General features: G+C 39.8%; 1 protein-coding gene across 1 annotated transcript in view; it reads left to right on the plus strand.

Annotated features, from left to right (window-relative positions):
* The window catches only part of LOC123987096 (receptor-type tyrosine-protein phosphatase gamma-like), a 172148-nt gene that overhangs the window by 60781 nt on the left and 88295 nt on the right, over nt 1-23072 (plus strand). Inside the window, exon 5 of the mRNA XM_046075711.1 lies at nt 9231-9388. Within this exon, the coding sequence (XP_045931667.1) occupies nt 9231-9388 (158 nt within the window). The remainder of the gene's footprint in view (nt 1-9230; nt 9389-23072) is intronic.

Raw genomic sequence — 23072 nt, forward strand, 5'->3', positions numbered from 1 at the left:
ATGGGCGTAAATTTCATCTCACAGTAGGGGGGGACAATAAACATAAAATTTCACAAGAGCAATTTTTGAGGGGGACACAAATAATACAGCCAAAATTGGACTTGTAGGCCAATAGGATACGTGTACACAGAGAGAAGTCTTACTACTATTTTTCTGGCCACAAAGCAATAGTTGTATAAATATGACTTAAGTTCATAGGTTCACCACGTGGTCATATTATCCTAAATAACTTGCGTCCTCTAGGCTACCTAGTAATTTAGGTTTCTTCTGGGATAGAGGATGTCTCTTCCATACATATATATATATATTAGATATTTAACGGCAGCAGGCCAACTGCTCTGCCACTTAACATCATAACGCTCAAAACCCAACACAACGGTAGATCTACGTTATCAGCTTAATATCAGTTCACACACAGGATTATCGCTGTAGTAAGAGATGCACAGATCACATTTTTCCTGGCTGATTCCACTTACTGATTTTTTAAAAGGTCTGATCTACTGATTCTAATTTTGGCCGATTCCGATTTTATTTCTTTCTGAGATCTATAACTGACAGCATACACAAACATTTTTGTGTGTGGAGGAGGCTTGTTGTTAATTGTCATTCATTCATTCATTCATTCATTCACTCTTGTGAATAATTTCCACACACCTAAGACATGTTTTAAACTGTGTGTGTGTGTGACTATGACATGAGGTTAGTGCGCACACACGAAACATGGCGCATATTGAATATTTGACACTGCTCAGCCCCGGTCACCAGTCAGAGCCAAGTATGCGAAATTAAACGGCCTATTTCAGGCCCCAGCTGATCAATCTGTGCATCTCTAGCTGTAGAAGAAGAGTTCTAGTCCAATAAGCTGTTAAACAAGCTACCAAATAAGCTAGGTAATGTTTTAATAACAATAAAAATAATCGGTTATCATAACTTTTTGTTATGTTTAATTTATTAAGGACTCAGCATCATCTGTATTAAAGACAAGAATCAGTTCATCCAATGTTTAAAGTGCATAAAACAGCCCTGCCAACCTACTTAACATTACTGGAGCTCCACAACTACTGACAGATTTGAACTGGTTTTCTGCCACCGGACTGCTGTGAGGGGGAAAGCAGGCAATGGACCAAACCACTGTGAGGAAAGGGAGGGGGGACTCAAAATGTTGCTAAACTTAAAAAGCACTTTAATTGCCCTCTTTGCGTTTGTATTGTTTTACTATTTACACAATTGTTTTAACTATATATCATGATATTATTTAATGGTTTTTAAGGGGGGATACCCCTCTGCTAGTGGGGGGGACATGACCGCACTGTCACCTCTGTCCCCCCCATGATTTCCACCTATGGTCTTCATATATTTATCAGTTGATTTTAGCCAGTGCAGTGTTGTCATGACATAGAAATGGTGGACAAAACTATAGAAATGAGACCGAAGTTGTAAAACAGATAAATAAAGGCTAATCATCTGCTGCCATGAATGACAATCTGGACTGGTGACCATCACTTGCAGGAGGCAAAGTGAGGGCCCAGGTCCACAACATGGGCAGGACTTTGGAGGAAGTAAATCTGCACAGCATATGATGCATTTGGAGAGAAGTGGCCAGTGTTGTACTCTCTATCAAACTTTAACTACAGGGTACTCTTTGATTGTACTCCTGATCAAAAAGTCTTAGCCTTTGCATCATTTAGTGCTTCACATGCCATATATTCACAAAAGTAATCAGGATTTTGGGGAGATTCAGTGTTTTTTTCCCCTCACATAGCAAATTAGAAGATTTTTCATTGTTTTTTGTTAGCACTGTATGCCCTCAGTCAAACACAACTGTCTCCTGCACGCAGTCCTGATGTGCATCCCAGTCATGATCAAAACATTTATCCTAAAGCAATGTTCTGTCTGTCCCTCTCAAAGGGCCCCGCTCGGCTTGCAACAGCAGAACTGTTTCAGAGTGAATTTTGAGAGCTTCGGCATACACAAATAAAACTTTGATAAAACCTCACCCCATGATACTTGCCCTTTATCTCCTGCTCAGTTGTCTTGGAAAAACTACTCTGTCTCCATAATTCATCTAACACAAAGACCACTCAAGTTCAATCAAGGTCTCGCTCCCATCTTTCCCTCTGGTGGTTGGCTAATTTTCTCTGTCTCCACCAGTGCTACAGCGGGTGGTTAAATTTTTCACAGCTCTCTTGCCTTGTTGTCGGGCTCATCTGGCGGACACGCACTACAGGTCTACCTCCTCAGTCTTTACACCTCATGCCTTGTTGCATGTTACATGAAAGCTCACTGGAACAAATGCTCTCTGACTAGCGAATGGCTCCGCACCATCCTTGTAAAATCAGCTTGGTAAAAAGGCTGATTTAAAAGGCCGTGCACAGCGGACTCATGAAAGGCTTCGGTGAAGAAGAGGGGAGCCCGTTGTCTACACCTTGCAGGGGCTTTGGAGGCAGATGCAAAGACTCAAAATGATGTGGTGGGATGGTGGAAAGATGAGAAGTGGGGACGAGGAGTAGGAGGAGCACGGTGAAAGCTCCCTCGTGCATTCATGCTTTCCACTTTAATGTTGTTTATAGTGAATTCTGTAAATTATCTAGTGATGTCTTCATCACTATTGCAAAGATCATCACGATCACAGTGAAAAAGTTCAAACAAACATTTGAAATACTCTCAGAAAGAGTAGATAAAAATCCTCACATTGTATACTGCTGTGAAGGTTTATTACTCAACTGGAAGGGGATGTTTGGAGACGCTCGAATTATGCCTTTAGGAAAACTTTTTTCTGATGAGGGCAGTTTCCAAAATGCAAAGTGCTTCATAGCAAAACCTGAGCCATCACTGTTGAATATTTTGATTTGGCCTGATGTATACATTTGACTGACAAATCTTCCTTTTCCTTGTACTTTCACATCTTCCCCTTCCCTTTATGGCTCTGTGGTAAGGAATGTAAAATCATGACAGTCATCCTCTGATGAACAATAACTTCAATACCAAATTTCAGTGGTTGTTGAGATATAGAAAGTAAACACACAAGGGAAATAAAGGAGGAGTGTGTTCAGAGTGAAGGCACATGAGATTCATTCTTTGGAGCAGAGAAAGTTTTCTCATCTTATGTAAGCCCTTCCTAAACAGCAGGCCTATCAAGAGTTATCCTGACATTGACATAATGACAGCTGGAGGAAGAGGCATTTTTAACATGCAGTGCAGTGCCCGTCTGAAGGAAAGGTGTGCTGACCAAACCAAAAAGTGTAAATAAATGCTGTCTTTAAAAGCCTAGCCAGTGCAAAATATTGGCTTTAAAAGAAATCTTGGCATAACTAAATACCAGCATGCCAAAACTCCTTGAGGATCCACGGAAATCAAGATAGAGGCTGTGAATAATATCCTCAAAAATACTCCACAATAAAAGGAGGACAGATAATAAGATGTGTCTGCCCCAAATTTCTGGAAATCCTATTGAGGAGAGGATGAAAAAGAAGCTTAACACGCAAGCACTGTGCAGTGGAGCCACATCAGATCTGATGTGAAAGAGAGCGCTTTGGGATTAAAACCCCATCAGTAAAGTAATGGTAGACACACTGGTACAACAGTACAGGCAGAGAGAGAAAGAGGGAAATGAACACATCATTTCCCTTCTTCCAATTCCTTTGTAAGTGCCCCGGGGTCGACACGGTACCTCAAATCAGGGGAAACCACCGTAAGCCATGTACACCCTTTAAAAAATTAATTGCCTATCAGGGTCGCAGAGTGTTGAGTCACTGAGTGAGATGGTGAATTAATATACTTGTAATTTCTGCGGGCGAGGAGGAATGGCTTCGTTTCAGCGCTGTGACAGTAGATCAGCGAGAACACAGACGCTTGAGTAGATAAACAGAGGAAATGACACGGTGCTGACACAGTGGGATGTGTAAATATACAGCACCCAAACAATGACAACACACCAAAAGCTTCACTCTCTGTCCTTCCATGCACTGTTGTGTACTGGACATACTCCAAACACGGACTTCTTAGGCCATAATCCTCTAAAAGCTGTCGACATGCAGTGTTGTACTTCGCATGCTCGTGTTGCTCTTCTCTTGTTCACTAGACTGGATGTCAGACACTTTCACAGACAAGGAGTTTCGTACTAAGACAGTCCTGTGGTGCGACCTGTCTCAGGTCAAAGATTGAATGAGCAGCAGCAAAGAATCGTGGTTTGGTCTTTAGGAAGGAGAGCACAGTAAGTATTGGGTGGATATCACCCGTTCTAACATTGCTGTCAGCCAATCATAGTACAGCAGCGCTTAATGTAAACACACAACCCAAAAGTATGGATAAACTTAATAAAGGTGCCTTTTTTTCCTTGGACAGAACAGCTACCTGTTTCCCCCTTTGCTAAGCTAAGCTAATTGCCTCCCAGCTCCAGCTCTGTATGTAACAAAAACCGGAGATTGTGATGTATCATCTAACTCTCACCAAATAAGTAAATAAGCATATTCCCCAATGTCAAACTAGTCCTTTAAGTTACTAAAACCACTACTAAATAAAATAAATGCACCAAACAGTGTGTAGCAATGGATGCAGTGATTAAATTGTTTGGCTGGCGATCTAAATGTCCCCGCTACTCAGTATTTACGTGGCACCCGTTACCAGCAAGATATGAGCCCCCGGGTTAGCAGCTCTACAGTCCCTACACTCTCTCAGAATAGAATGCCTTATATATATATTTTTTTTTACATTTCAGACATGCACATACACAAGCAAAGACATTTCAAATGCCTCAATATCTCGACTATCTTTGCACACAACAACAATTTTGTACAACACAATGTTCTGATGTACTTACTGTGTAGTGTCAAAAAGGAAATTCACACGAAAAAAGACAACTCCTTCTGCAAAACTAATGCCATGGCTAAACGCTGGGAATCGTTCATGACCATAAAGCACTCAAATTAATTTTCTGAGGCTTTACAATAGGAACACGCAATAAAATAACAATAAAAACACAACGTAAAATCCTAATAAACCCAAACAATAATTCCCAACATACACCATCTGTTTAGAAGACTGGATAGGAAGTCACTAGCTTAGTGTTTTGCAGTAAAAATCCACTTATCACGGCAAAATACAAAGTTCTCATCCAGGCATAAAATGCCACCTAATTTAATGTGCAAATGAAGCAATCTAACTGCAGTGCAGATTAATGAGTCTCTGGTTCTTTTATTCTTTAAACTGCCCTCAAACACTCTGGGATTTAGAACGGAAATCTCTCAGCTTTTTAAAAGAACACTCGTCACTGTCCCTACATGACTTTTCCGAGACCCATTTTCTCCACAGAAATTCAGAACTCAAAGAAAAAGAAGTTATGACACTACTGTATTTACATTCTTTCATCATAGAGGCTTAATGATTGTGTGCTCATGGTAACTCAGAGGCAAAAACCCCCCCCCACCGAATTCATTCTGACACCGGCGCTTATTTTAGGCTGCTAAAAGATACAGTTAGATATGGAACATTGATCATTTTCAGCCATACATGAAAATGTGATGCCTTACAAAAAGGTAAAATAGAAAAACTATAATGCTCTTTATGTTTGTTTCCTGTATTAATTTGAGGAACCTTACTGTCTCCTCATTTTTATGTTTTCATTTTTCTTCTCTTTCATCTCATCAGCTTCAATTCATTAAAGTCACACGCTTTATGTCTGTTTCTATTGCACTTTCCCACATTTTGCTTTTATCAATTAACCAACTTTTCTAATTTTGGATGGAAACCTTTGAAATGGTTTTCAGAAGAAGAATAGTTTGGACTTATTAAACATTTTAAAACAACAACATTCAGAAATTGATGGCTGGTCAGAGTTTATCTGTCTTTCAGGGTAAGTCTCCAGCCGTGTTGGTAACCTCAGTGCTTATTTTGCTCCATCTCAAGCTGTCAAACCAGGTGTGGCACAAGATAAGACAGATTCAATAAAACTGTGACAAAAAAAGTCATCATGTTACCACACATGCTAAATGACATTCATTTTCTGCAAGAAAAGCAAGCCCTCAGGTTGGCTGCTTACTGGCTGTATCTGTATTTGTTTTCAAAAAACAATCTTCTTCAGCTGTCTGCCAATTCAATTTCCTTCCCCTGTGTTGCAGGGGCTTTGGAAACCCATGAAATCTTTAAACTGCCATGTGTTTAAGCTTCTTAAGGAAGAATACAATGTTATCAACAACATATGCACTGTTATTTCCCATTCTGGCTACTCAGATACACTAAATACACAGATGTATAAGTACTACGAAGACCAATCTCCACCCTGGCCTGTATGCCAGCTCTCATAGGTGTGACACAGCATTAACTTGTTTTTGACTACATGCTTTTATTTTGGCAAAATTGCTTATTAGTTTTATTCACATTTAGTGTGATTTTTACCCCTCATACTTTTAGTCTAGTTTTAGTCGACAACAAAATGTTGTCTCTCTTTAAACTAATTTAATTAGGCAGATAAAGGTATTGGAAATTGAAATCAAGGTGACAGTAACAAGTGTTGAAATCCGTAATATCTGCGTTTGACTAGAGACTTACTACCATGTGGAGCATTTTTCTTGTACAATAATTTAATGAATGAAAACAACACACAAAGATGAAACGACTGTTTTGTTCCACTGGAATTGTAGCCTACTAGTGTTGCGTTATCTGAAATTATAATGAATACACTAACATCAGCCCTAATCAAACCTTAACCACAGGGGTGAGATATCAGAAAATGGTTTTGTTTGTGAAACAGTTGAATCTCAACTACAAGGCTGTTTAAATATTACAAATTCTCCATCTGTAGGCAGACTATCCAAATAAAGTGTAAATCTATTAATATGATACTAACATTATACTTTTATACACCATTTTTTTCCACTTCAAGCACTGGGTGGGATCCAAAGACTGCACAAGCTGCTTTGCCATGCTAAATCTTCATCCTTTTCCTCTTCCACGCGCTGCTTGCATGCGGTGTAGAATGTATACAAGAGCAAGAAATTTTGTCTCTTGCGTTTTTATATGTTTCCTGAGCTTTGTGTTTAAAGCGAGACATGCCGTGTGCGTTCGGTTCTTGAGAGTACTAATTTAGATGCATTAATCTTTGAGAAGGCCTGTCTCATCATTCTCTATTCCCCAAGTGTACCCCACCAACCCTCACCCCATTGCTATTACCCCACCCTGTCTCCGACTATTCTCCTTCCCTGGCTCACTCTGTCGCGCGGATTCAATGGAGCTGAAAATACATCTCTGAATTTGGCATTGGGGAGGCAGTAGGAGACAAGCGTTGTCAGCGGGTGAAGAGGAAGAAGAGGAAGGGGGAGGAAGACGAGAGGGTGCCACTTGTACACATGTCCTCACCCTTTCTTTCTGTTCCTGTCATTCTCTTTCCTCACATGTTTTATTTGGAACAGCAGATTGAATGCCTTCTCCTCCTCCCCTCCCTCTCATCACAATTCTTCTCTCTCTTTTGTTGCCGGCGTCTTACTTTTATTCTTAAACCCCCCCTTCCCTACCTTTCCCTTTGTCTCACAATTCACTTCCTCCTCCTTCTTCTTCTCTCCTCTGTCGACAACTCCTCCCTGCTCCTGTCACGCTCTGTCCTTCCTCAAGTGTTTGTCTCAAGCAGATAAGTGATATGGTGATGACGGAAATAACGAAAGGCATTTTCTATCATTACAGAAACTTGAAGAATTACCGCACTACTTATACTGAGTTTATTGAGAGCTTTTACTTTGAAGAGTTCTGAAGGACATTCACAAGAGACTCTAGCTTGCTTGACACACCTCTGACAAAGCCGTCCGATCTGCACACACACTGCAGCACATGCTTTATGGTGAGCATGTGCAAAAGTGTCCTTATAATCATTTTTTTTTAACAAGGGAGAAAACCCACCCAGTACCGACTGAGCTAAGTGTGAACACGAGTATACAAGGATTTGAAATAATTTGACTTTGAATTTTTGGCCCAATGCCAGACTTATTTGCCAACCCCTGCTCTAGATGTTGCGTATGAGACAATTTTATCTTTTCTTGTTTTGTTAGCAAGCTAAATAAAGACATAGCTTGCAGGTTACTGTCCACTTTAGCATAGCTTAGCAACAACAATGATTTCCACTTGTTAGGGTTCTACGTGGGCCTAAAAGTGAGACCCAGACTGGGTCTGTACCCACATAGTTAAAACCTATTCCAACTGAAAACCAACTGCCAAAGCAAAATTTGAGACCTGAACTCGACTCAAGACTTTTTGAGATAAACTGTTGATGTTGGGCTAAATATATATTTTCATTCACTACACCAGGCTAATGCAACTAATTGTCTACACTCTTTTCCTATTTCCGCACACCCACAGATTACATTTACTCATTTGTCAGATGCTTTTATTCAAAGCAACTTTGAGGAACAACATACAAGTATCAATAAAGCATCAATACATGGTAAGAGATCTACGAGTGACAATACATCCTTGTAAGAGCAGCAATAAATACTAATAACAGCTGTTAGCACGTGTGGCATCAATGGGCTAAATACCTAAGAAAACAGTTAACGAATAGTGATATCAATACAAGAAAATTGTAAGGGAATAGAAGAAGAGCACAGGAAGTGCATGTTGAAGGTTAGGAGTTAGAGGTGTTATAAGAGAAAGTGTTCTCGGAAGAGATGAGTTTTCAAAAGCTTCTTCAGGCAACCATTCAGAGAAAAAAATTTAAAACAGTTACACTGTAAATGTGTTTGTTAGATTACCTTAATTGTTTTGTTTGAAATGCCAAATTCTGAGGGGTCAGGACTGGATTTGAAAAGTAATACTTCTTCCTTAAAGCATCCTTTATGATTTCATTAACAGCCTTATTTTGTTCCTCCTTATTGTGTGTTAGGTCATATTTAAGTTTGGAGCACACATTGTTAGTCAGTGAATAATTCCACTGTGTCAACATTTGGGCTTGGGGATGTGATGTTGTAAAGTTTGTAAAGATAATAGATTGTATTGTGTATGCCTTCCAACACCTAGAGAGGTATAATTATAGGTGTTCCGTGCAATTATGTCTGTCAATAATGGGGCATTGAACGAGGCAGGCAAAATGCAAATGAAATCAATGGGGTAAACTTAAAGACTGGGAAACAGTAGCACTTGGATCTGCTCCAGAAAGCCTGGTCGCCGTAGTTTGCAGTAAAATGAGGATTGTTGTGTAGATCATGTTGTATTGATCTCAACACTTTGTCCTGTCCTCTCTCATATAGAAAAAGAGACTGTCCTGGAGCCATTTGTTCTGAAGGACATGCTGCCGTCCTCGCTGGGAAGTTACTATCGCTACACGGGCTCTCTCACCACTCCGCCCTGCAGTAAGGTGGTGGAGTGGATCATCTTCAGCAGACCTATCTATGTGTCCTACAGACAGGTGAGAAATACATTTACGTAACACAGAACAGGTAGAGAAAAGGTTGTTCTGGTAGACAAGTATGGAACCTCAATTTATGCCTGTTATCTAAAGAACAAAACTGAAACATCTTGTTACATGAACCTGAAAAAACGTCATTACCTTGAGATTAAGTCCATCCTGAAATATTGATTGCCTAGAAGTCATTTTTGCCAGTGCAAAATATTCCTCTGTATCCCAGAAATATCATTTAGATTAGATAATTAAACTGTGTTTTTGTTTTAATAACTTATCTTAAAGGGGCCATATGTAGTTTCCAGCGGCCACTAGTCGTGTGGTTTTAGATTTCAACCTGGTGTGTGCTTGTATGCGTGCTTGAACACATGAGCGAGAATAATATGACACATCGGGAGACAGCTTCACACAACATGCTGGAAACTCATTTCAGCTCCCACGGCAATGTTACATTAATATTTTTATCAGACTGAGGTTGAACTAATTCATGCTGGTTACATAATATCATTGCAGTGACTGCATTTAGCCGGCGTTAGCTCGCCTGCCTGCTTTTCGATAACTATTTGTGTATCTTTCACCGGAGGCTCAGCAATGTCAGCATAGCTAAATGTATTGGATGATAACAAAAATGGTTAGTAAGCTAGACTGAATATTATAAATGAGATTGTTGTTACACTTTATAACAGTTAGACCGCACTAAGTAACTTTACTCTAGTGCATGGGTCTTGTACTATGGTGTTGTCCGGCACTTTATGTTGCATTTTTGTGCAGGGCGGTGCTCAAAGTATAAAAAGGGCACATGGAACAAGGATTTAAATAGGACTCATACTCATACTATTGACATAGAAAGATATCGTTATGTATTCCTTGTTGACACACATATACAGATGCTTCTGTATCGATACATCAGCAAATGCTGTGACGCAAAAAGAAACAGGGAATACCCAACTCTAGCTTTTAAACACTGTGGGATGACATAACTTAAAGGGAACAGTTGCTGTTGAGGGGTTGCTACGGATGCGGCTGCTGCTGCTGTTGTGTTGTTGCTGATACTACTGGAGGTGATCTGTGACTACAGATATTAAAACAACTATAGGATATATACTACCTGCAGCTCTGTGAGCGTCTCCCTAGCAGTCAGCCTTGGTAGTAGCTGCAGTATTACAGCAGGTCAGTCACTGTGAGCCAGTCCCAAACACTCAACAATCTCTACATCTTTTGTTAAATCAGCTAATATATATCATATATTATGTATATAACAATTCATGCATTTCTTCTGCACTCTTTACTTTGATGTCAGGAATATTATTTATTTTACATTGGCACTGACATTTTTAAATGTATTTCCAGTTATTGAGTTTTTATTGTAGTTGAGCTGTTGTAAACACTACTGTTGCTGTCAAAATGTTAATATATTTAATACTGTTCTGAATTAAATGAATTTTTTTGAAGTAGGCTATAAGTCGGAGGAATAGGCTTATTTTCCAATGTTGTTGTAGCACAAGGCTTTTATTAAGTTACTTTTTAATAATCCTAGTTCAAGTGCAAAGATTTTAGTCAAATTACGTAGAACAGATCAGACCTCTCAACGCCCGTGAAACTTTTCTCCTTTGTTAATAGTGTAGAAGTAACGTTAGCTGTCGGCGGGGCGCCTCCGACGTTCTTCCGATCAGGTTCGGACACTTTTAACACACCTCACACCAAGGGAGAATCTGATAAGATAATCTGTAGAACCATCAAGATAAACGGGACATAGCTAGGATTGTCGGCCAGATTATGTTTTGGTGTGTACCCAGGATTACTGGTGGAATCACAGGTGCCCTGTAGGCAGTGCTGCTGAATCACTAACGGTGCCTGAACGGGAGGGCTCGTCACGGATGAGGTCATCAGATGAAAGGTCATCAATTGGGTCATTTTATTTACTGAGAAATTATTATTAATTCATTTTACTGATAGTTTGATCGGACAGGCCTTCGCAAAAGGGCCTTTGCAACTTTTAAAATAAATAAAATGAAGGAAATTTTGCGTTTGAAAAAAGGGCACTTTGGGCAGCAAAGGGCAAAAGGGCAGCTGCTCAAGCACCCATTGCACCCCCCTCTGCACGTGTCTGTTTTTGTGTATTATGTGGGTCAAGTTAGTTACAGCAACTGAGACAGTGGAGAAGCTGTGTACCTGAGTATCAGTAAAACAACAACAAATCTAAATTGAGCGTTACAAAGCAAACAACGGCAGATCCTTGCTGATGTTATAGCTGAACCAAAGTCCGAAGAACGACTTCCCAAGTTGAGAAATTGGACCATCCAAGGAGCATGTGAATGCACCAGGTTATGTATTACAAAAACATGTTAGAGCACCAGAACCCAGAGATTGCAATGTAGTGCTTCCTTAACATCAAAGTCTATCAGTTATCAGGCGACTTTCAACTACACTGAAATGGCCTAAAAGGGTTGGTATTACACGGAACGCAATTTGATGCTATGGACTATGACATTCAGAGACAGTACAAACTACCTGAAAGATAATTAACTTGCACAAGATACAAGATAAAAATATCACCTTTAGGGGCTAAGACGGATTGACATTGGCTGTATTTTTTTTTATGCATGAGGCTAGGATGTAGCCGGTTTCTCCCAAGCTGCAGCGGGACTCCAGTCACCAGTGCTTGTTGCTGCTCTCCAGGATTAGGAAGCTTTCTCTGGGCAGCAAAGTGCACTGAGCAGGGACATCATTAGGATTGAAAAGTAGAGGGGGCTTAGCCCCCAGGGTATGCGTAACTTACAGTTGCAAAATCTTTGCACTCGCTTCTTTTGTTACTGTGTTAGAACAAAACTTATGTCAACAACCAGTGAAGAAGCCTAGATGTTAACAGATACAAAGCAACAGACATACTCTGTTTTTAACATGGGCGTCAGAAGCAAAAAATATGTGGGTGGGTCCTCCTACAGGATTGTTTTTATATATATAACCTATATATGTATCAAGCTAAGTTCAATGTTTTTCTCTAAACTGCTTTTTGTTGTTTTTTGGATACAGTGACAATAGAGTCTGTATCATGAATCCTGAAATCTGTTAGTTGAAAGAAATTAAGTTTAATGCTCAAAATATTCGGGGGGAGGCCCCCCCTCTCTGCATTCTGGTGAATTTTTCAGCACCAATTTCAGTCTTTCCTGCATCAATTTTTCGTGGAAATGTTCATCATCCCTGCTGAGTCAACACACATGCAGATGAAAAAACAATAATTCTGTCCAGTCCATTTTTGAATCAGATTTGGTACTGGTACCACAGCTAGCTGCCCTGATTGAACAGAGCTGCTGACTCATTGATTAATGTTAACATTACTGTAGCCTAGCAAAAATGCCAACAATGTCAACCAAATATCGTAAGTATAACGGTAAGTCAATGCTGCAACAAAGACTACATGATGTCTTTAAAAGCATCAGGAGAATTAATTAAAAAGTGACCCTTTTTTTAGAGACAGTATGTGAGCAGGAGGTGCTTTGTTTACCTCGCTTTATCGCGGCAGTGCAGCAGGCAAGAGCTTTTGCTTTTAGACACATCAACGCTGCATGGGGGGAGTTCACTTAGGCCAGACTGAGTTCTTCTGTAGGCTGTGACGTAAATGCTACCCAGCTGCTCATGTAAATGTGTACTAGAGTAATACCTCTCTCTATTAGATAAGTTGCAAGTCCAAAGAATGCTATGCAATTACATTAATTACTGTTACTGCACTGTGGATTGGTTTAATCCAGAGCTGCAGAGCAACTTTACACACACACACACAGCAACACACAGACATGGTGAAGGAAGATTGATTCAGCGTAGTGAGTAATACAGTGAAGATACAGTGAAATTATGAAGCAGATTGCTCACACTTGATACAAAAAGTATTCTTGTTGCCCTAAACAATTCTTTGTCTTTTATGCTTCAAATTACTGGCTAAGATGATGTGGTCAGCTCCTCCTTTATGTCCCCCTGTCTCTAAGTAAATTGGTTAAACAAAGCTTTTCTGTTTAGGGTACCCTCAGACTGGAATAATGTTCCTATACATATTCATTCTCTGTCTACATTTGGCTTCCTTAAATATGTTTTTGTCCCTTTTCTTAAAATAAATTAGCATGAGTTTTTAGTAATTCTATCACTACTGCTGCTCTACGATTAATTAGTACTAGTTAATATAGATCATTTTGTTATGATAGTGTCTCTCTTAAGGTTGTAACTCTTTTCTTTTTTTGTTATTGAGTATTTCTTTTGCATGTTGTTGTGTTGTTCCTTGTGTTCTGTATTGTTTTGTTTTTGTGAATGTTTGTTTTGGGACACCTTTCAACACAAGATAATATACCTCAAGGGGTATCTGAAAGTTCTGGGCCTTTGACATTAGTGGTTTTGATACTTTTTCATCATATTATACCTGAATACATAAATAAAACATTAACACACAAACATGTAAGAAAATAATGCATAAAATAATATAAATATTGGAAGTGTACACTCATTTGCATCTATTTAGTTTGTTCCTGTCAATTTGATTCAATCTTTCAGTTTATTGAAAGTCTTAACAGTTTGTTTTTCATGTGATGACCCAGCTTCAGTGGCGGGATGACAGGCACATACTGAATGCTGACTTCAGGCTGTTTTCTTCCCCATGTTTAAATTACTGTTGACAGTGCTGTCCATCACTGCACCTCACCATCCATTAAGTTTGTGCAAAGTAATTAGTTCTGTTCAGAGAGTCAGCAGCAGGCGTACTGTTCTGACAGTACTATGATATTTTCTAATTATTTTGTAATGTGTAATGCAGAAAAAAACCTTACCCAAAAAAGAAAAACCTGGAATTAATTTGACCATGAGTGGAAAAACCAATACATAAGGTTAGTGAAGTACTGACTACTTTTGGTTAATGCAGTGGCTACCTTTGGTTGTAGCTTTTTATGTTCTGTAGTGAAATGGATGTGAGGAGGAAATCTCATTGGTGGGATTATATTTAATGGGGTGATGGGAAGCACCCAATATAAATGGTTTCCTCCATTTCAGTGCTGTGAAAACAGCTGCTGACCAACTAACTGCTATTTGTATCAAGTTCACCAAAGTTGAACTTCACATGAATGCACTACACAAATTTAATTAGCTCAACAAGTGAATCAACTGATTGCAACAATATGAAATTTTATGGTTAAAAAATTCACTATTCCAAGGCTGTTTTGACTCAGCCCTTAGGGGGGAAAAAAGTAAGACCAGATTTACTAGGCCAAATGGCCAAAGTGACACAGAATGAAACAGAAACACAGCGCCTCTTGGGATGTCTAAATAATATACTGTGATATAATAGAATTGTGTGTGTAGTAGGGATGGAATGATTTGCATTGGTGCACCGGCAATAAAGTTCAAGATGCTATTGGCCCAATTAAAAAAGTGTCATCACCTTGTGTACTGTATATACAGCAGTGAGATCTGGCCATAGGCTCCCATAATGCCTTTTCTTCAGCACTAACTACAGGTCCAGTGAGGACCACAACTTAGAGGGCTGCGCCTGTACTCATAGAATCTGGAGTTACAGTACGTAACTATCGTTCTACTTCGTATAGGCTTTGCCCTCTAATGCTACGCCGCACATCAGCGCGAAGGTAGTGGCGTCCCGCCCCGCTCTGGCCGACTTGCTGGAAGACATTGTTGCTGTATGATCTTCTGCTCTTTAGACAGCTCAGTGCTGAAGAAAAATGGGAGCCAATGGCCAGGTCTCACCATTGTGTATACACAAGGCGAGGTCGTAAGAGAGGTCCACACCGCGGGTGGGCGTATACATGCTTTTCTCACTGCCGTGCATGCGTGCTAGGGGTAAACCCAATAGCGATAGCTTTAGAGACAAAGTAGAACTCCCCTTTGTTTTAGAAGCGACAAACACAGAGTTGGCTTTCATCCTATGGCACAAGTAAACTACTAACATTACTATATATAGTAATGTTATATATATAATGTTATATGTAGTAACTAACATTACTATATTTATATATTTATATATATATATATATATATATATATATATATTAGGCTACAGTGACGCAAGGCCAACACATTCTCCCTCCCGACTTGTCACATATTGACGCTTGGTCAAGGCCCTTTGGCGTCGCCTTTTAAGGTGTTTTGCTTTTAAGGTTTAAGGTATCCATGGTCAAGTTAGCAACACATAGCAACAACAAATACACAACTTCTGGTAAAGTTACCAACAATAAATATGCAACGTCCAGTTAGACAAAATGAAACACTAGCATTTCAAAACCTCGCCATTTTGAAATGGCACATCATTAAACGTTGTGAAACGTTGCAGTCTGGTTAGGTTTAGACACAAAAATTACTTGGTTGGGTTTAGGCAACAAAACTACTTGGTTAAGGTTAGGAAAAGGGTTTGGGTTAAAATAACTATGTATGTCAGTTAACACGTAAGTTAACTAACGTCACTTACGTCAATTTACGTAACTTGCCTAACTTAAATAAAAATATTTAATGTTGACTTTTTGTTTCACACAGGACACAAACCCTGGTCTCCTGGTTCAAAATCAGGGTTGTGGGCCTCCATCCACCCCAACCAAATGCTTACTCAGTATTTTCTGTTAGATATCATATAACTACCTTTACCGTCAAAAACCGACACTACAGGTCTTCCCCCTCTGTGTTAAACTATGACACTATAGGGATCCCCAGTGCGTTACAAATTGACACCGATGGCTCTTGACCATGCGTCCATATGTGAAGAGTCAGGGAGTGAGAACGGGTTGGCAAGGCAGGTGCAAGGCAGATGCAAGGCAGCTACGTTACATTAGCACGGATCTACTGCTGTTTGCTTTGTAACGTTTTTGTTTATTGTAATTTTACCAATACTTAGGTACACAGCTTTTCTACCGTCAGAGTAGATGTGACTTACGTGACCCACATAATATACAATAATGCAACATAACAGCGCAGGACAACAACACAGAGGAAGACCAATTCACCACAGTAATGTTACTAAGTGTGGCAACAATCTAATTTATAATATTCAGCCTGGTTCTCTAACCGTTTCGTTACCATCCAATTCATTCAGCTATGCTGACATTGCTGAGCCTCTCTAAAAAAAAGATACACAAATAGAATTGTGACAGTTTAAAAGCCATTTCCCTCTTTTTTTGCCGTGTAACTAGAGAAAACATGGAGAAAGATAAAGGAGGAGGTTATAAAGAAGATTAACACCAATGGTGACTCTAGTAATTGTCTCTCTCTTCCATATTTCTTTCCCTTCTCTCTTTCTGCTAGTTTTTTGTTTTAGATGATAGTTGAAGAGGGTCAGTGGGGGTGTCAGTGGTTGCTTTGGGCCTGCTTTTAGAGTGGATCGATGCTCAGGCTCTTACACAACAACTCACCTAAAATGCCTTCCTTTCAAACAGACGTGGACTTGCCACACTTGTATTTGTGTGCCTGACGTGTGTGTGCGTGTGAGTGTGAGGGAGGGAGAGATGAAAACTGTGTCTCAGACGTTACCAACCTAAGATGGCTTGTGCCATGCTGGTCTCACATCACATTCACCCTAAATATGAGCTGCCAACTGGGAAGTACTGTTGAGATCAGCCTTCTAGTATCAATTCCAAGTGGGACACGTGGGAATTTTTTTGTAATTTCCCATCTGGCATTGTCTGAAAGTGTGCCAACATTTCCAGAAAGTAGATATGATGCAGCCATATGGGATTCTTTTTTCCTTAAGGTCTTTTACAAAATTTTGTATTATTTGATTATAAAATACCTCCATAGTAAGCACTTATTTGGTGATTTGCATGTTTATATGCATTTACACATTAATCCAAGGAAGGTTAAACTCAAGGGCAACTGATCTAGTTCATGGAGGTGCAAGTGTAATATGGTCAAAAACTGATAATATAATATAAAAAATAATATAATATAAAAAAGTGAATTGATGTTTTAAAAAACATGTCACAATAGAAAATTAAACCAAGCCATGATAAACATCAGTTTATCACACATCATGTTTGTCCCTTTACTAACAAAGCTAATCACAACCCACTGTGAGCTATGGTTAAACAATTTAATGTCATGTTATGGTCCATTTCATCGTAACATACCATTGCATTTGCTACCAAAGTAAACCTTCAGCAACTGAACCAAACATGTTAACCATTTAACATTATTTAACCATTTAAAACAAGTTGAGAAAAAAAAAACATCACAGTTACCAGCCAGCAGTGACTAATATTTAAATGCTCCGTATTTGTATAGCGCCTCTCTAGTCTTTTCGAACACTCAAAGCGCTTTTACACTACATCTGCATTCACCAGTCATACACTGAGCCTAAGTGCTCAAACAGAAACTAACATTCACACTCATTCATACACTGGCCGCCAAATCGGGGTTCAGTATCTTGCCCAAGTATCGGCCGCCCCTATTTACATTGGGAGGATAATGAAACTTACATTACTCAGAGTTTTGGTCGCTTGAATTAATGTCATCCAGCCTGTGCTACCATATGACGTGACTCAGGGCTGCATAGTGACCGCAACATAATGTTAAAACAACACAAGATTTTCTGAGACATTTTACTTTTTCTCTCATTTTCCATGTGTTTTCCATGACTGGAAAATTGTTCAACCATTTTCCGGGTTTTCCAGCATATATGGAAACCCTGACAGACACAGGCCTTTTGAATAATGTTTTATCTAGAAATCTATTTTATCTAGAAATGCAAATACAGTTAATGGATTTGCAGAATGTTATGTTAACAAAAAAGCCCCACAAAAGCCATAATTAAACACGTGGCTCTCTTTCTCCTCGTCCTAGCTATCATCTGCTCACAAATACCCTTTCTTCCACTTGAAATCCACCGGGTCACAAGCTATCTGCTGAGTCACACGCATGCTAATGTGACTGTGGAGCATATGCACTGTACAGTGTCAGAAACAGTAAGCAAAGGACAGAAAGTTGTGAACATTCATCATAAATTGTGAGAAATGTGACCCTGGGCAAGCATGTGCTAACGGGAGTTAGCCTTTGTGGCCTCCTTGTTTACTTCCGTACAATAGCATGCTGCGTATAACGTCGTACTAGTCTTCTGCAAATGCAGGTCACTTGCAGGCCAAGGCCAGTTCACACTCCCTCTTACAAATGTGGCCCATATAAAACAAAGTTCACATTTAAACAATAATGTGAACTGTCAATCCAAATAAATTGAATCTGGGCAATAAATCTGAATTGTGCATTAAGGCCTGCTGTGTGAACGTAGCCTTATATAGACTCACTTTGAAGCCTGTGTATACAACTGATTATCAATCATAACAACAACCACCTTCCTCTGTATAGCCTTACTAGAATAAATTAAAAAAGAGGACAAAACTAAAACAGGTAAACAATTAACTAAGATAAACAAATGGTCTATGGACACGGCAGATGGCGCAACAAGCATGATTAAGCCACATAAATCTATAATATCATGACACAAACAGATGTATAATATAACAATATAGACTCCACAGCAAGTATACCTCACAGTCTCACATACGTATAAGCAAACGAGAAACTGCACCATGTTTGCACTCTGTCACACACACAACACTCATCTATATGGGGTCCAAATCAAAAATGAAAAGAATTATGGCTTTGGTTTCATCATCATTCAATTTGGACTTATAGTTTGAATTCTGACCCAAAAATCCTCCATATAATCTGTACAGTGAGTTACAACAATAAGCGAGTGAGTTGTAATTGTTCTGTGCCTGTCTGTATGGCATGTGAGCATTGTGCACTGCAAAGTCCTGCACAATCTGCTCTAGGTTTAACTTGTTTGCACATTCATTCTTAAAGCATATTACACTCAAGTCCACCGAGACCACTCAACCTCTTTGACCCACTGCACTCCTCAAAGTTTTCAAACACATTTTGAGCTGAATGAGACTCTGTAGTCATAACTGTGACAGAAATTATTGTCAAATACAGCAGAAAGGCCGCACACACCGCACTGAAAATAGAAGTTCCTCAGTGATTGCAGAAATCACTGCTTCAGGAATCCTACATAAGCAATTTAGCATTTAGCCACACATTGGTGATCACGCAATATCGTGGGTACCAATTCTTGTTGGGTAACATTTCTTTTCTGTCAAAGAAATGTCTCTTTGCTAATTTCTGCTGTGACCAAGGCTTTATGCTCTGACAGTATAGTTATAGGAGGTCGGAGTTACAACATGGCCTTGCGTGAGGTTGCACTGTGGTGTGTATGCCAGTACTGTCTGCATTTTATCCAGATGTAGAGGTCGAAGGCTCTCAGACTCGTGCTCTTAATCTCACATGCAGACACATTTCACTAATTATTTCGCACTTTTTAACTTTTTAAGGACAATTGCGGAGGAATTTCTCCCAACCTTAAAGCTGCTTTAACTAACAGGGCCATACGCAACATTTCAGAAATGATTAAATGATCAACCAAAATCCTTCATTTGGTTAAAATGCATAGTTAAAAAGACTATTGTTTCACGGTACACCAATACTAGCAAAGTTACGCAATATGCTGCCTTTACATGTACAATACTGTTTTTTATTGGTACCGATACGTTAAGAAGAGCCGCTCCGAGCAGAGCAGTATGTGTGTGCGAAGCGATCTCCAAGCCTCACACACAGCGCCACATTGCTCCCCTTCCCTGCAGAAAAGTGGGCGTAGTTGATGCAGCAGAGAAGGTAATGGGCTCAATCAAAACATACATCAGCAGTTCAGAACATAGTTGCTCCTAGAAAGCAGTGAAACCTAACACAAAGGAGTAGGCTAAAGAGCTGTGCAAAGATATGTGTGTATACTTTAATTGTGCAGCATTACCTAGTCTTTGTCCTGCCTAAACCCGAAGGATTTACTACGACTTGATAAACCGTGCAGTCAGACTGGGGAATTTTATTAATCCTTTGCTTTGATGCTCAGATTTGACTTTCATATTATCACAGAAAGTCGCCCCCACAGATGGTCACCAACCCTGGCAGGCTGATGTTTTATGGTTGTTTTACTTTTGTTTTACAGCAGCTTGGGGGGCGGTTGGGATTTGGGTTTGCTGTAATCACATTCTTCATATGAAAAACATGGGCTGACTTCCTCTTCCGCTGTTATTTTCCCCTCGCAAAAGGTGGGGCCTAAGCAGGGACATGATCGTCGGTTTATCCAAGCATCACACTTTGTTCCAGAGCAATTAATACTCAGGCTCTAGAAAGACACTTTATTTTGCCTGGGGTAAGTTTCAGTTTGGTATTCCAGAACACCCGATTGTTGTACAGCACAAAGAGAGTCACAGGAAGAATTTGCTCTCCTCAGACATCCCCTCACAGAGACATTTACCTTCATCAAACTAAATCTGCCTCTCAGCACCCTCTCCCCTTTCCAACACTCCCTTGCACGCAAGCTGTTCATCTGTGTGCCTTGCTTCCAAACACATTGCACAGACTATCCATCTGCCAACACAGACAGAAAGATGACACTTCAATCACACAGTGCAAATTCATGTCTGGTGTCACGTCTTGCCACCCAGCACGTGTTTCACAAATGGCAACATGCAGGAAGAGGCCAACTTCAGCATCAACCCAAAGCAGTACAAAATCTTCACAGCTTGCTAGCATTGTAGCTAAATTAAAACAACTTTGGGAACAGCGTCGCTGTAGCAGACATAGGATTGCAGTAGTATCGGTTTCCCAGTAAGCCATAGGAGGAAAATTGACAGTTATCATATAATGTACATGTGCTTATATACGACAACCGGATGAAGAATCTCCCCTGCCATCTATTCATTCAGACTTTTTACACATACTCCATAAAAAAAGATTTCAAGATATGGTTAGTGTACTGTCTATGAAAATTATTATGCTTTAATGTTGTGTATGCAGGTTGTCAACACTGACACAGACTATGATATTGATATTCATTTGCTTCTTGGAGCCACATCTCTCCTTGGTCATTGTGGAGTTGGGCCAATTGTGTCTCAGAACAAGCCCCTTTTAGCAGCACTTGAAGTAGCTTTGGGCCCAAATCAGACCATTGTACTTTGGATATTTCTAATTCATCATTTATCACGTGTCTGGCGTGAGTTTGCAAGTAGATTTACTGGATTTAGACTGCTGATGGGCCAAGCTTTTTGGCTACCTTGGCATGGGCTTTTTCAGATGCAGTTTATGAAAAATAACAACAACTTGGAAGTCTTTATTTCAACATGTTCACTAAATACTGACTATCTCAAAGACAACTTCAACACTGATTTTGTCATGCCATTTGGAGTGGGTGTGTGGTTGCTCTGGTTGTTATACTGGCCACACAAAACACAGCCTAAAAGACAAACTGGCAGAACATGAATATGCAGTCAGAGCTCCAAAACCACAATTATACCCTTGGAGAGCAATTCAGAGATGCAAGCCACAAGGACCCACACTCAATGAACATTCATGTTTTTTAAGTAATTCCACAACAGGTCTGGGGATGGAAGGTGGGGGGTTAACACGACATTTCCTATCAAAGAGCGTTGACTTTTCATCTTTCTAGTGATTTAATTGTGTGGTTTAAAGCTTGGCTAGAAAGTTTGAGGAGATAATTTCCGAATTATTTGAAATGGTAAAGCTTTTTAAATTCTTGTATTCTTTCTCAACTAGTTGAATATGATTGCTACCTTCCTTTATTTGACATACATCTGACTCGGCTATCTGTCTATAGCCGAGTGCCGAGGCAGAAAACTGACAAGTGGACCCAAATGCAGGACATTGGAAACGCTGGTGCGGTAATAATGTTTTAATCCAAAAACAGAAACAGAAATACTCAGGCTTACATGTACAAACCAGTCCAAACAAAGGCCAAGAATCTGAAACACAGAACAAAAATCCAAACTGTGAACATGCAGACAAGCAGGGGCCCCGCCTTAGTGAAACCGACGCAGAGGACAGAGGACAGAGCAGCATCTCCAAATTGACACCAAAATACAGCAGCTTAGTTCTTTGTGTTCATTTAGTTTAAAGAGATCATATTATGCTTTTTGGCTTTTTCTCTCTCCTTTATTGTGTAATGTATCTTTTTTGTGCATTTAATAGGTTTGCAAAGTGAAAAAGTCCACCCCAAAGAGAGTTCCCATCTCCCACAGAAAACACTGCTTCTGAACTGCCTGAAAACAGCTCGCTTGTAGTCCAGCCTTTCCTTCTGTAAACTATCTGTAATACTTTGTAACACGTGCCACCTAGCGGCTAGTCAGGCACACCCTCAAAAACACTGGTGGAGAAACACACTGAGCTGCTGCACACACAGTAACAAGATATCCGGCCGCTGCCACCCCTCACCCCCGCCCTCCCTACCAAACGTTAGGCAGTCAATCGACATGAAGTTGTTACCGTGATGTAGAGACAGGTAAACGTTAAAACGTTACGTAAGAAAGATCAGTTTGTTACCACTCTGAAACTCTTGCTCCAGTCTAGGTTGCGAAGCTTGTTCGGGAACACGCTCAGCTGGCAAGTAGTCCTTAAGAGTACCTTAGGTACTGTGCATGTGCAACTCCAAACAGAGATCAAATTGAAATGAGATGGTTCACTCGGTAGCTAAAATGGAGCGGTCAACACAGGGTGTTTTTTGAAAGTTAAACTATATAAACTTGTTCTGGTACAAAGTTAAATTATGAACATGAAAATGAGCATAATTTGACCACTTAAAGTG

Source organism: Micropterus dolomieu, linkage group LG18 (genome assembly GCF_021292245.1).
Source record: "Micropterus dolomieu isolate WLL.071019.BEF.003 ecotype Adirondacks linkage group LG18, ASM2129224v1, whole genome shotgun sequence".
NCBI lineage: Eukaryota > Metazoa > Chordata > Actinopteri > Centrarchiformes > Centrarchidae > Micropterus > Micropterus dolomieu.